Below are 14,905 nucleotides of genomic sequence, written 5' to 3'. Positions count from 1 at the left end.
ACATTAGTGCCCCAGTAAGAATAATGTCCCCATTAGTGCCCCCAGTAAGAGTATTGCCCCCATTAGTGCCCCCCTTCTCTGCTTTTGCAAAAAAAATAAAAATATTAGCATTCACCTGGCTGCGGTGAACATTCGCTGCTGACTGCAATCTCAGGACCGGTGCTCCAACGTGATGGCGTCTTGTAGGTCCTGTCCTGAGCTTCTAGTCAGCAGGGAGTGTTCTCCACAGCGTGAGCAAATGGAGGTGGAGGTACCGTAATACAGTGTTTCCCAACCAGTGTGCCTCCAGCTGTTGCAAAACTACAACTCCCAGCATGCCCGCACAGCCAAAGGCTGTCCAGGCATTCTGGGAGTTGTAGTTTTGCAACAGCTGGAGGCACACTGGTTGGGAAACACTGCCGTAATATATATATTTTTTTACTAGCACAAGTAGCGGTGGAGGTAAAGGCTGTACTGATGGGCGTTCCATGATGGAAGCGCTCATTAGTAAGGGTACTTTCACACTTGCAGCAGGACGGATCCGACAGGCTGCTCACCCTGTCAGATCCATCTTGCCACTACTTCGCCGTGCCGCTGCTCTGTGCCCATCGACTATAATGGGGATGGGGGCAGAGTTACGGCGCAGCACGGTGAGAGGCCGCCAGACTAAAAGTACTACATGTCCGACTTTTTCGTCTGGCGGCCCCCTCAATATAATAAACATTGGTGGCGCAGTGCGCCCCCCCTCAAAATAATAAACATTGGTGGCGCAGTGCGCCCCCCCTCAAAATAATAAACATTGGTGGCGCAGTGCGCCCCCCCTCAAAATAATAAACATTAGTGGCGCAGTGCGCCCCCCCATCACCCCAGTATAATAAACATTGGTGGCGCAGTGCGCCCCCCCTCAATATAATGAACATTGGTGGCGCAGTGTGCCCCCCAATATAATAAACATTGGTGGCGCAGTGTGCCCCCCCAATATAATAAACATTGGTGGCGCAGTGCGCCCCCCCTCAAAATAATAAACATTGGTGGCGCAGTGCGCCCCCCCTCAAAATAATAAACATTGGTGGCGCAGTGCGCCCCCCCTCAATATAATAAACATTGGTGGCGCAGTGTGCCCCCAATATAATAAACATTGGTGGCGCAGTGTGCCCCCCAACATAATAAACATTGGTGGCGCAGCGTGCCCCCCAATATAATAAACATTGGTGGCGCAGTGCGCCCCCCAACATAATAAACATTGGTGGCGCAGTGTGCCCCCCAACATAATAAACATTGGTGGCGCAGTGCGCCCCCCTCAAAATAATAAACATTGGTGGCGCAGTGCGCCCCCCCAATATAATAAACATTGGTGGCGCAGTGGGCAGTGCCAATGAGGGTTAAAAAATAATTTACTCACCTCCTCCAGTTGATCGATTAGCTGCCGGTCTCCAGTTCTTACTTCTTTCTTCAGGACCTGTGGTGACATCACTGAGCTCATCACATGATCCATCACCATGGTAATGGGCCATGTGATGAGCTCAGTGACGTCACCACAGGTCCTGAAGAAAGAAGTAAGAACAGGAGACCGGCAGTTAAGCGATCAACTGGAGGAGGTGAGTTAATTTTCTTTTATTATTTTTAACCCTCATTGGCACCTCCCACTGAGCCACCAAAGTTTATTATAATGGGGAAGGGGGGGGGGGGGGGCGCACTGCGCACCAATGTTTCTTATACTAGGGGGGGGGCGCACTGTGCCACCAACGTTTCTTATACAAATACAGGAGGCGGGTGCCGGAATCAAATAGCCGGCACCCGACCTTTGTGACAGGGGGCTGCGATCAGCTACAATTAACCCCTCAGGTACCGCACCTGAAGGGTTAACTCAACTGCAGCTGATCGCAGCTCCCTGTCACAGAGGTTGGGTGCCGGCTATTTGATTCCAGCACCCGCCTCCTGTATTTGTAATACAGGTCAGTTTTCTTCATTGGTGGCGCAGTGGCCACAGCCCCTCCCCTCCTCCTCCTGCCTCTTCTTATTGGCAGCGGCGGGGGCAGCAGCAGCACAGGGGGGAGGGAGAGACTCCTCCTGCGCTGCTGAGAACGATCATCTCCTGTGCCCCGCCGCTGTATGGAGCAGAGCTGCCAGAGTGTGCAGGAGGAGGAGCGCTTACATGTGGAGGGAGCCCTGTCTCACTGCGCTGTGGGACAGGTGGAAGTGCGCCGGTAAGCTCCTCCTCCTGCACGGCACAGTGTGCAGGAGAGGAGCAGCGCTCTGAAGGATGGCCGGGGTCCGGACAACTGGCGGCCGCGGTCCGTATTTGGACCGCGGTCCGCCAGTTGAGTACCCCTGTCCTATATGATGTCTGATTTTCATTTCTTACATCAATTATGTCATAACCCATTTAAAGCGGTTGTCCATTTTCCTGGGATGATTCTCAATGAGATCAGGTTGCAGTGACTTGCTCCCCCTGCAGGAAACCTATACTATAAGGGTACTTTGACACTAGCGTTTTTCTTTTCCGGTACTGAGTTCCGTCCTAGGGGCTCTATACGGGAAAAGAACTGATCAGTTTTATCCCCATGCATTCTGAATGGAGAGCAGTCCGTTCAGAATGCATCAGGATGTCTGCAGTTCAGTCACTGTACGGTTTTTGGACGGAGAAAATACCGCAGCATGCTGCAGTATTTTTTCCGTCCAAAATTCCGATTCCGGCATTATTTTACATTGAAATGCATTAATGCCGGATCCGGCCCCAAGAGTTCCGGAAAAACGGATCCGGTTTTGCGGTCTGCGCATGCACAGACCTTTAAAAATGTGAAAAGATAAATACTGGATCCGTTATTTTGGTGCCCCCTAGAGGTGCTGGAGCCCAAGCATCTGTGCAATCTGCAAACAGTGTCCCAGTACTTACTTCGGGGCGTCTCGGCTAAATCGGTCAGGGTCGAAGGTGAGTGGATCTTTGAAGAATTGCTCCAACCTCCCGGTGATATAGGAGTAGACCTAAACAAATGAAGAGGCAAAGAAGTCATCTGCTGTATGTACGAACTGCAAGCTTATATTAAACTTTACCAATTAAGGTCTCGGCTTGCTGTCAGTGAATTGGAACATTTTTGTTTACAGATCCAGAGGCGTTAAACCCTTTTTGGCCAAGTCCTGAATTGATTGCTTTTGTTGCCGTGTAGCAGTCTTGGCAACTTTCAGTGAACTACACGCAGTAGCCAGGGGCCATAGCTATTGGGGGTGCAGAGAAAGCAGTGGCACCTGGGTCCTGGGGCATAAGGTGGCTTCTCTGGCAGCAGCAGAAATCTGTCTCCTGTCTTGGACTCCATCTGTACTACACAAACCCATGAGCAGTGCGAGCTGGACTTGGTAAAAGCAGATTTTCAAGAACAAGAAGGTTCCTATTCACTGACAGCAAGCAAGGATCTTCAGAATAAGACGTGAAGATAATAAAATGCAGAATACCGCCACTGTTGTGTTTTTAGGAATCTTGACACCCTCGACTGTAAAATCCTCTTCTAATAATCTGGGGGTTCCTGGGACAGGGGGGTACAGCCTCAGGGTCTCTTTCAGGACCTGGGGAAGACAAATGAAAGTGAAATCCAAAAAGTATCATTCATTCAACGCAACCTAAATAAAATGCTATTATATTTCATGTAGTGGATGTTCATTTGCCTCTTCCATACGGTTTTAGTTAGTGACACACAGCTGTATCTGCGTTACAATGTACAAGAAGTAGCTAGTGCAAAATGTGTGGATGCAGCACCACCTGCTGGTGCGATGTGGTACTGCCTCATGTAATGGTAAGACTGCAGGTTATCTCCTTCTTTACCTGGGACAGGTACCGTAATTTAGGAAGGTCGTCAGTCTCAACGTATCGTCTGGAACCAATGACCTCGTCCACTTCGGCCTGGACCCTGCATATGCAAAGAGAAAAGTACTGACTGCTATGTGAAAAGAGCTCATGGCTTGCTGTGTATATAGGGCTTCTGTACCCCACGTATCATTACCTACTTCTTAGAGGAACATTCCAGGAAAAACTGACACACTTTGTTATATTCAGTTCAGGATTCCAGGGGGTGGAGCATGACACGGATATTCTCTGTTTGCTGTACGGCAAATTGCTGTCATGCTCCACCCCCTTAGGCCCTGCCCTATGCATAACATAGTCATAGGTTTGGGGGTGACTCACTTTTGCAAAATCTCGGGATGCCGGGCCAATTCTTGGACAACAAAGGCTAATTGATTAGCGGTCGTTTCTTGCCCTGAGCGAGAGGAGACAGAGACAACGTGAAATATATCACTGGGAAGATAAGAATGACATTCACCCCAGGACCCAGTGGCTTTCAGAGAGCTTCTTCTCTAGTGCACTCCTGGACATTGCAGGCAGGGAAGTAACAAAAACGCTCTCGGTCTGAATGCACAGCGGGAGGAAAGGGGGTGGGGGGTGAAATCAGGTCTGTAGGGGGTAAGGGTGGTGCCTGGTTTATATTTTGCCCCCTCTCTTCTTGCATGATATGTCCATACCTTAGAATTACTGGACTTACCAGCGATGAAGAACGTGAGGAAGTTATCTATTAGGAGCTCGTCGTCTTCCAGAGCTGTAAAAATAAAGTGGAGTAGAAATTTAGTGCAGAGGTAAGACAGACTGGCCATGAAAGGGTCAATAACTCATTATGACATTGGATGGAGAAAGAACTCTTTGCAATTGATCTAAACATGGTGCCAACAGCAGCACAGAGTATGTCAGAGGAGCAGTTCCTGGCCTTGCTGTAGGTGGAGACCTGTAATCAAGTGATAATGAGGATGTCGTGATGGGGTGCGAGCAGGTCACAGTCTGAGAAACACAGAGAGGAGCAAGGTCCCCAGCAGCACAGAGTATTTCAGAACTGGGCTGTGCCGATTATAGGAAAAGAAAATGAAGGGTATGTGACACACTTACCTCCTCCTTTGAGTATCTGTGTCAGTATATCAGTAGGAACCTCTACACCATCTTGTACCATCTTCTGCCTCATCTCGATGCATTCCTTCCCCGTCTTACGCAGCAAGCGGATGGAGTCTCGGATTTCTTGGATCACTTTTTTCTTTGAAGGCATAAACTGTCCAGAAAAATATCCTGTTACATCTGAGATTTCCATGACGCAAAGCAGCATACAAAATAAAAGACAGAGAGATTCAGAGATCACCAAAGAGAGAATCCTTATAGCGCCCCCTACAGCCCAGCACTAGACATAACACATCTCCCAGATTTGTCTGGAGTGTTCCTTTAATCATCTGTTATTACAGGGGTTCTCCGGTCATTATTATCCCATCAGCAGGGTCCTGGCACCCCACCGATCAGCTGTTTTAGGGAGACGTTGCGCTCACTATAGCTCTGGTGCTCACTTCATTGGGGCCATGTGACCGGCCTACGGTGACGTCACATGACCTGGAAAGAGACCGCTCCACTCACAGAGCGCCGGCCTCGTCTAACAGTCGGACCCCTGCCGATTTGATACTGATAACCTACCCAGATTCCTTCGCTACATGTACAAGATCCGATCCTTCCCGCTGCAGTGCTACCCACAGATCAGGGGGTGGGCCTTTCTTCCATAGAGTACCCAGAGGATAGGTCATCGGTACAAAGTCCTGGATAACCCCTTTAAGTTCTGAAAAACTTCAATGTTGTAACAGAATAACACTATAGAGGAGAATACACACCTGTCCAAGAGGTTCCCTCAACTCGATTAACCCTCTCATTGCCATGAGAATGGCCCTTGGGAATGGTGTCTTGTCGTCATGTAAAGCATTCAGCTCCAAGTCAAATGCCACCTGAGGAGTAACAGAGACAACCGCTAACAACGGAGAAGTATATTATTATTAGGCCTCATGCACACGGCCGTTGTTTTATTCCGTGTCCGTTGTGCCGTTTTCGTGATTTTCTGCGGACCCATTGACTTTTAATGGGTCCGTTGAAAACTCGGCTAATGCACCGCTTGCCATCCGCTTCCGTGATCCGTGGTTCCAGTCCGTCAAAAAAATATAACCTGTTCTATTATTTTTGCGGAAAATGGTTTGCGGACCCATTCAAGTCAATGGGACCATTAAAAACGCGGAGGCACACAAGATTGTCATCCACGTCCGTTTTTTTTCTTATCATTTGCATGGCAATCCTGTCTTAGACTTTTTTTTACTTTCCTTTATGTCTGGTGGTCCTCCAAAAATATAGGAAGACACTCGGAAACAAAAACGGAAACGGATCACGGAACAACGGAACCCCATTTTGCGGGTGTGCATGAGGCCTAATACAGGAGAAAAAAACATTCCTCCATAGTAGTGGAGCATTATCAATTATATTCTTGTACATAGGAGCAGTATTATAGTAGTTATATTCTTGTACATAGGAGGCAGTATTATAGTAGTTATATTCTTGTACATAGGAGCAGTATTATAGCAGTTATATTCTTGTACATAGGAGGCAGTATTATAGTAGTTATATTCTTGTACATAGGAGCAGTATTATAGCAGTTATATTCTTGTACATAGGAGCAGTATTATAGTAGTCATATTCTTGTACATAGGAGCAGTATTATAGTAGTTATATTCCTGTACATAGGAGCAGTATTATAGCAGTTATATTCTTGTACATAGGAGGCAGTATTATAGTAGTTATATTCTTGTACATAGGAGCAGTATTATGGTAGTTATATTCTTGTACATAGGAGCAGTATTATAGTAGTCATATTCTTGTACATAGGAGCAGTATTATAGTAGTTATATTCTTGTATATAGGAGCAGTATTATAGTAGTTATATTCTTGTACATAGGAGCAGTATTATAGTAGTTATATTCTTGTACATAGGAGACAGTATTATAGTAGTTATATTCTTGTACATATGAGCAGTATTATAGCAGTTATATTCTTGTACATAGGAGGCAGTATTATAGTAGTTATATTCTTGTACATAGGAGGCAGTATTATAGTAGTTATATTCTTGTACATAGGAGCAGTATTATAGTAGTTATATTCTTGTACATAGGAGGCAGTATTATAGCAGTTATATTCTTGTACATAGGAGCAGTATTATAGTAGTTATATTCTTGTACATAGGGAGCAGTATTACAGTAGTTATATTCTTGTACATAGGAGCAGTATTACAGTAGTTATATTCTTGTACATAGGAGCAGTATTACAGTAGTTATATTCTTGTACATAGGAGCAGTATTATAGTAGTTATATTCTTGTACATAGGAGGCAGTATTATAGTAGTTATATTCCTGTACATAGGAGTAGTATTATAGTAGTTATATTCTTGTACATAGGAGCAGTATTATAGTAGTTATATTCTTGTACATAGGAGGCAGTATTATAGTAGTTATATTCTTGTATATAGGGGCAGTATTATAGTAGTTATATTCTTGTACATAGGAGCAGTATTATATCAGTTATATTCTTGTACATAGGAGCAGTATTATAGTAGTTATATTCTTGTACATAGGAGCAGTATTATAGTAGTTATATTCTTGTACATAGGAGCAGTATTATAGTAGTTATATTCTTGTACATAGGAGCAGTATTATAGTAGTTATATTCTTGTACATAGGAGGCAGTATTATAGTAGTTATATTCTTGTACATAGGAGCAGTATTATAGTAGTTATATTCTTGTACATAGGAGCGGTATTATAGTAGTTATATTCTTGTACATAGGAGCAGTATTATAGTAGTTATATTCTTGTACATAGGAGCAGTATTATAGTAGTTATATTCTTGTACATAGGAGCAGTATTATAGTAGTTATATTCTTGTACATAGGAGCAGTATTATAGCAGTTATATTCTTGTACATAGGAGGCAGTATTATAGTAGTTATATTCTTGTACATAGGAGCAGTATTATAGCAGTTATATTCTTGTACATAGGAGCAGTATTATAGTAGTTATATTCTTGTACATAGGAGGCAGTATTATAGTAGTTATATTCTTGTACATAGGAGGCAGTATTATAGTAGTTATATTCTTGTACATAGGAGGCAGTATTATAGTAGTTATATTCTTGTATATAGGAGAAGTATTATAGTAGTTATATTCTTGTACATAGGAGCAGTATTACAGGGAGTGCAGAATTATTAGGCAAGTTGTATTTTTGAGGATTAATTTTATTATTGAACAACAACCATGTTTTCAATGAACCCAAAAAACTCATTAATATCAAAGCTGAATATTTTTGGAAGTAGTTTTTAGTTTGTTTTTAGTTTTAGCTATTTTAGGGGGATATCTGTGTGTGCAGGTGACTATTACTGTGCATAATTATTAGGCAACTTAACAAAAAACAAATATATACCCATTTCAATTATTTATTTTTACCAGTGAAACCAATATAACATCTCAACATTCACAAATATACATTTCTGACATTCAAAAACAAAACAAAAACAAATCAGTGACCAATATAGCCACCTTTCTTTGCAAGGACACTCAAAAGCCTGCCATCCATGGATTTTGTCAGTGTTTTGATCTGTTCACCATCAACATTGCGTGCAGCAGCAACCACAGCCTCCCAGACACTGTTCAGAGAGGTGTACTATTTTCCCTCCTTGTAAATCTCACATTTGATGATGGACCACAGGTTCTCAATGGGGTTCAGATCAGGTGAACAAGGAGGCCATGTCATTAGATTTTCTTCTTTTATACCCTTTCTTGCCAGCCACGCTGTGGAGTACTTGGACGCGTGTGATGGAGCATTGTCCTGCATGAAAATCATGTTTTTCTTGAAGGATGCAGACTTCTTCCTGTACCACTGCTTGAAGAAGGTGTCTTCCAGAAACTGGCAGTAGGACTGGGAGTTGAGCTTGACTCCATCCTCAACCCGAAAAGGCCCCACAAGCTCATCTTTGATGATACCAGCCCAAACCAGTACTCCACCTCCACCTTGCTGGCGTCTGAGTCGGACTGGAGCTCTCTGCCCTTTACCAATCCAGCCACGGGCCCATCCATCTGGCCCATCAAGACTCACTCTCATTTCATCAGTCCATAAAACCTTAGAAAAATCAGTCTTGAGATATTTCTTGGCCCAGTCTTGACGTTTTAGCTTGTGTGTCTTGTTCAGTGGTGGTCGTCTTTCAGCCTTTCTTACCTTGGCCATGTCTCTGAGTATTGCACACCTTGTGCTTTTGGGCACTCCAGTGAGGTTGCAGCTCTGAAATATGGCCAAACTGGTGGCAAGTGGCATCTTGGCAGCTGCACGCTTGACTTTTCTCAGTTCATGGGCAGTTATTTTGCGCCTTGGTTTTTCCACACGCTTCTTGCGACCCTGTTGACTATTTTGAATGAAACGCTTGATTGTTCGATGATCACGCTTCAGAAGCTTTGCAATTTTAAGAGTGCTGCATCCCTCTGCAAGATATGTCACTATTTTTGACTTTTCTGAGCCTGTCAAGTCCTTCTTTTGACCCATTTTGCCAAAGGAAAGGAAGTTGCCTAATAATTATGCACACCTGATATAGGGTGTTGATGTCATTAGACCACACCCCTTCTCATTACAGAGATGCACATCACCTAATATGCTTAATTGGTAGTAGGCTTTCGAGCCTATACAGCTTGGAGTAAGACAACATGCATAAAGAGGATGATGTGGTCAAAATACTCATTTGCCTAATAATTCTGCACGCAGTGTATAGTAGTTATATTCTTGTGCATAGGAGCAGTATTATAGTAGTTATATTCTTGTGCATAGGAGCAGTATTATAGTAGTTATATTCTTGTATATAGGAGCAGTATTATAGTAGTTATATTCTTGTACATAGGAGGCAGTATTATAGTAGTTATATTCTTGTATATAGGAGAAGTATTATAGTAGTTATATTCTTGTACATAGGAGCAGTATTATAGTAGTTACATTCTTGTACATACTAGCAGTATTATAGTAGTTATATTCTTAACCATATTTCTTTTTATTGAGGTAAGAAGATAAGGCCACACGCCCACACAGGACATCGGTACAATATCATTAAAAGTCACCATAGTTATTTGGCATACATGTCATGTGTAAACAGTACCAGCTGTCATCATCATCATCAGAAATATACATCACAAGAGACAAAAAAAAAAAGGAAAGAAAAGGAAAGAAAAAGGGAGGAAAAGGGGGGACAAGAAGGGGAGGGTTCTGCTCTATCATGTGAAATTCCTATGTAATTTCCACGGGGACCATAACTTCAGAAAACAGTGGCGAGAGTTTGTCTCCCAGTGCGCCAATTCCTCAAAGCGGTAAATTTGGTCTACCTTATCCATCCACATACTAGGATTTGGGGGGGAGTCTGTTTTCCACAGAAGGGGAACCAGTAATCTAGCTGCTGTGATCAGCATTGTAGGGAGGTTGTTTTTGGCGGGAGTTAGCGTGGTATTAGGGCACCATAGTAAGATAAGTTTAGCATCCAAAACGACTTTAGTTTTGCAGATGCTGTTGATCATTGATTCTATTGATTTCCAGAACGGTTGGATCTTGTGACAAAGCCACCAGATGTGTGATAATGAGCCAGTTTCTATGCCACATCTCCAGCACACCTCAGGTACCTCAGGATTGAGTTTGTGCAAGAATTCAGGAGTTTTATACCATCTACTTAGTAGCTTAAAAGAATTCTCCTGAACTCTTACGCAACGACTAAAGCCGTGAGAATGAGCTAACACAAAGGCCTTCTCCGGTTCCGTCAGGGTCATAGAAAGCTCTCGCTCCCAGGAAGTCAAGTACCCCAGCTCTGGTGGCAAGGAGGAAAGCATTTCCTTATACATCTGGGATAATGGCCTAAGAGGGGGCCTAGGAGCCAGGATTTTCTTCTCAAGCCAGGAGGGGGAGTTATTACTAGCAAGGGTTCCCACGCATAACTTAGTATCTCTCCTAAAATCTGCCAAGTGGAAGAATGGAGCAGTCTTAATTTCAGGGCGGTCCATAATTAAATCCCAATGCAAACTACCATCTGGAAGAAGGACATCCCGCATGGACAAGCCAGCAAGCCTAGACCAAATTCCAGAGGGGTTTGACACAGAAGGATGAATATAGCTCTGCAACAATTTAAGAGGCATACAAGGATTAGGAAAGCTAAACTGTTGGGACTTAACCATCTTAGACCATTCTACTAGCATTCCTTTCCAAACCGGGGATGAAGCGTAATGGTTGGCTGAAAAGAGTCTAACACCCCATAGAGTGAGCAGATCCTGGTTGGTGAGTAGTATAGATTCAAGCCGTGAGCAAAGGGAGTTGGATTTACGGGTCATGACAGCTATACACCTACATAACTGGATAGCAGTATAATATAACTTTACATCAGGCATCCCAAAGCCTCCAAATTTCTTATCTCTTGTGAGAATAAAATATGCAATGCGTGGTGACTTGCCATTCCAGAGGAAGCGTGTGAACACTCGGCGGACCTCTGAAAAGTAAGAGTTTGGCAGCCATATGGGGATGGCTTGCAGCAAGTAAAGAAATTTGGGGAGAATAAAAGTTTTCAGATAGTTTTTTCTCCCTATCCAAGAAACAAAAGGGAGCCTCAAATTCTGTAAGTGAGTGCGAACCTCTTGCAGGAGTGGAGCGAAGTTAAGGGAGGCTAGGTCCTGAATATTGGCCGAAACATGTGTTCCCAAGAATGTAATGTCTCTGGAGGCCCAGGCGAATGGGGTGGAGCGTTTTAGATTATTAATTATAGTTTGAGGGCAGGATATGTTAAGTGCCATAGATTTCCCATAATTTATTTTGAAATTGGATACAAATCCAAAGTCCTCAAAAGTATTCAACAACTTGGGCAAGGCTTCTGCAGGGTTGGAGGTCATGACTAAAAGGTCATCCGCGAATGCTGCAGTAACATGTGTTTGTTGGCCAATCTGGAGGCCTCTAATAATAGGGTCTGATCTAATTTTACACAAAAGGGTTTCCATGACCAGCACAAATAAAGCCGGGGAGAGGGGGCACCCCTGTCTTGTTCCATTGGTGATGCGAAATGGTGGGGACAAAGCTCCATTGACCTTGACCATGGCAGAGGGGGCCGAGTAAAGGGTGTTGACAGCACTAATAAACTGGTCTGGGAGGCCAAACTTCGACAGGGTCCGCGACATAAAGAGCCAGCTGACCCTATCGAAGGCTTTTTCCGCATCCGTACTCACCAGGACCAGAGGTTTAGAGGATTTCTTGGCCCAATTCACCAGATGTAGAAGTCGCACCGTGTTCTCCGACCCCTGTCTGCCATGGACAAAACCAACTTGCTCCCCGTGTATAATGTCGGGGAGGACATCTTGAAGCCTGGTTGCCAGAATCTTCGCCCACCACTTCACATCATTATTAAGTAAAGATATTGGCCTATAGTTACTGCAGCATGTTGGATCCTTGTTTTCCTTATGGAGGACAGTGATGTGCGCCATTAAGGAATGAGGAGCAAGAGACCCCCCTGTCAGAAGGTAGTTGCACAAGTTCCTGAAACGTGGGATTAACACATCCTGAAAGGATTTATAGTATGCAATGGAAAATCCATCCGGGCCGGGGCTTTTACCCGATGGAATAGACATGAGGACCTTGCGAACCTCTGAATCAGAAATAGGCTTAGTCAGGAGGGAGATTTTTGATGGGGATACAAAAGGAAGGTCTAGAGACTGCAGGAATTTATCAGTAGCTTCGCTTAGATCTCCCGGGGTAGTCCCATTAGGGGGTGGTAAATTATATAATGCTTCATAGAAGGCGCAAAATGCTTTGGCGACATCTGGGGTTGACCTATGTATTTCGCCCTTGGAGTCTTTAATAGAGGAAACAAAGGAGTCAGAAAACTGCTTCTTGGCAATTGCCGACATCAGTCTGTTTCCTCTATCCCCATGCGCATAGGCCTTAAATCGGGCACGAAGTATCAACTTTGCTGAGGTGACATTCAATAGATTTTTTAGTTTTGTTCTGGCTTCAGTTAGTTCTGCTAGGGTGCTTATAGCCCGAGATTCTTTGTGGGAAGATTCTAAACGGGATATGGTCGCCAGTAAGGCGTCCAGGGCCAATGTCCTTTGTTTTTTCACAAAAGCTCCTAAAGCTATGAGCTCCCCTCTTAGGACCACCTTGTGGGATTCCCAAAGTATAGAAGGAGAAGGAGGCGACTCTGGGGTATCATTGATCGCAAAAAATTCAGATATTGAGGCCCTGAGTTTATCTGCATGCCTAGGATCTAGAATCAGGGTGTCATTGAGACGCCACACGCGCTCCTTTCTCTGTGGTTCAGAGAGGGAAAAGTTAACAATGACAGGGGCATGGTCAGATACTGTTATGTTACCTATCCGGGCTCCAGAGACATTACGTATATGCGAACCAGACATGAAAATATAATCCAATCTGTGGAAAGATAATTTAGCATGTGAGTAAAAGGTGTAATCACGGCCATTGGGGTTCAAGGCCCGCCAGACATCTAATACTTTAAGTTTCCTCAAGGAAATTTTTACTCTTTTCAAGAGCCTGTAGGATACAGAGGGTTTACCCGCCGAGGTGTCCACCGCTGGCTCCAGAGCAACATTGAAGTCGCCCCCTAATACTAATAAGCCCTCTGAGAAGGAGGATAATGCAGCAAGGGTCTGAACGAGCCATGGGACTTGGCCTCTATTAGGCGCATAAAGATTGGCAAACGTAACCGGTGAATCACTTAAAACACCCTTTACAAAAATGTACCGACCCTCAGGGTCTGCTGAGGTAGCGGTGTGCTTGAATGGTAGATTTTTGTGTATAGCCACACTAACCCCCTTACTAGCTGAGTCATTTGTGCTATGGAACCACTGAACAAATTTCTTAGGGGGGAGGTTGGGGATTCGACCTGTCCTGAAGTGAGTCTCCTGTAGGAAAGCAACTGAGACCTTATCTCTCAGGAGAAGGGAGATAATTTGAGACCTTTTGCATGGCTCGTTCAGCCCATGAGCATTTAGGGAGGCGACTACAATTGACGACATATCAACATACGTGTATGAGGGAGATAGAGCCAGATACCCAGGAAAGTATTAGATAGCGCATAGAATATATGAGCAGAGCAGGGAAAATGAGGAGAAAGGGGGGAAAGGTAAAAAGGAATAAAAAGTATAGTATAGTAGTTATATTCTTGTACATAGGAGCAGTATTATGGTAGTTATATTCTTGTACATAGGGGGCAGTATTATAGTAAATATATTTAGGTACATAGGGGGCAGTATTATACTAGTTATATTCTTGTACATAGGAGCAGTATTATACTAGTTATATTCAGGTACATAGGGGGCAGTATTATAGTAGTTATATTCAGGTACATAGAGGGCAGTATTATACTAGTTATATTCAGGTACATAGAGGGCAGTATTATACTAGTTATATTCTTGTACATAGGAGGCAGTATTATAGTAGTTATATTCTTGTACATAGGAGGCAGTATTATAGTAGTTATATTCTTGTACATAGGAGCAGTATTATAGTAGTTATATTCTTGTACATAGGGGCAGTATTATAGTAGTTATATTCTTGTACATAGGGGGCAGTATTATACTAGTTATATTCAGGTACATAGGAGGCAGTATTATACTAGTTATATTCAGGTACATAGGGGCAGTATTATACTAGTTATATTCAGGTACATAGGGGGCAGTATTATACTAGTTATATTCAGGTACATAGGGGGCAGTATTATACTAGTTATATTCAGGTACATAGGGGGCAGTATTATACTAGTTATATTCAGGTACATAGAGGGCAGTATTACAGCAAGTTCCCTCAATACCTGGGAAGAGACTGTAGCTATAGGTTTTGCAGACAGTGTTTACCTTGGCAATCACATCTAGGGTCATTCTATTCAACAAGTCATGCATTTTAACTTCTGTTTTATTATCTGCCTTTTCATCCAGCTTCTCCATTAGCTCTTCCGCCTTTTCATTGAATGTTCCCATCAACCCCATTAGATACCTGGAAAACAATGTCATCATCAGCAGGGA

At 43.6% G+C, this 14,905-nt stretch overlaps 1 protein-coding gene across 3 annotated transcripts in view; it reads right to left on the bottom strand.

The window, feature by feature from the left end:
• The window catches only part of LOC120982490 (cholesterol 24-hydroxylase-like), a 74,356-nt gene that overhangs the window by 48,538 nt on the left and 10,913 nt on the right, over window positions 1-14,905 (bottom strand). For all 3 annotated transcript variants that reach the window (XM_040412681.1, XM_040412680.1, XM_040412682.1), the window contains 8 exons: window positions 14,738-14,876; window positions 5,665-5,775; window positions 4,907-5,063; window positions 4,512-4,565; window positions 4,157-4,229; window positions 3,797-3,881; window positions 3,430-3,540; window positions 2,876-2,964 (listed from right to left, as the gene is read on the bottom strand). In XM_040412681.1, the coding sequence (XP_040268615.1) occupies window positions 2,876-2,964; window positions 3,430-3,540; window positions 3,797-3,881; window positions 4,157-4,229; window positions 4,512-4,565; window positions 4,907-5,063; window positions 5,665-5,775; window positions 14,738-14,876 (819 nt within the window). The remainder of the gene's footprint in view (window positions 1-2,875; window positions 2,965-3,429; window positions 3,541-3,796; window positions 3,882-4,156; window positions 4,230-4,511; window positions 4,566-4,906; window positions 5,064-5,664; window positions 5,776-14,737; window positions 14,877-14,905) is intronic.

The sequence above is a fragment of the Bufo bufo genome, chromosome 11 (assembly GCF_905171765.1).
Source record: "Bufo bufo chromosome 11, aBufBuf1.1, whole genome shotgun sequence".
Lineage (NCBI taxonomy): Eukaryota > Metazoa > Chordata > Amphibia > Anura > Bufonidae > Bufo > Bufo bufo.
Note: the sequence above shows the minus strand (reverse complement) of the source record. Positions and strands in the feature narration are given on the sequence as shown.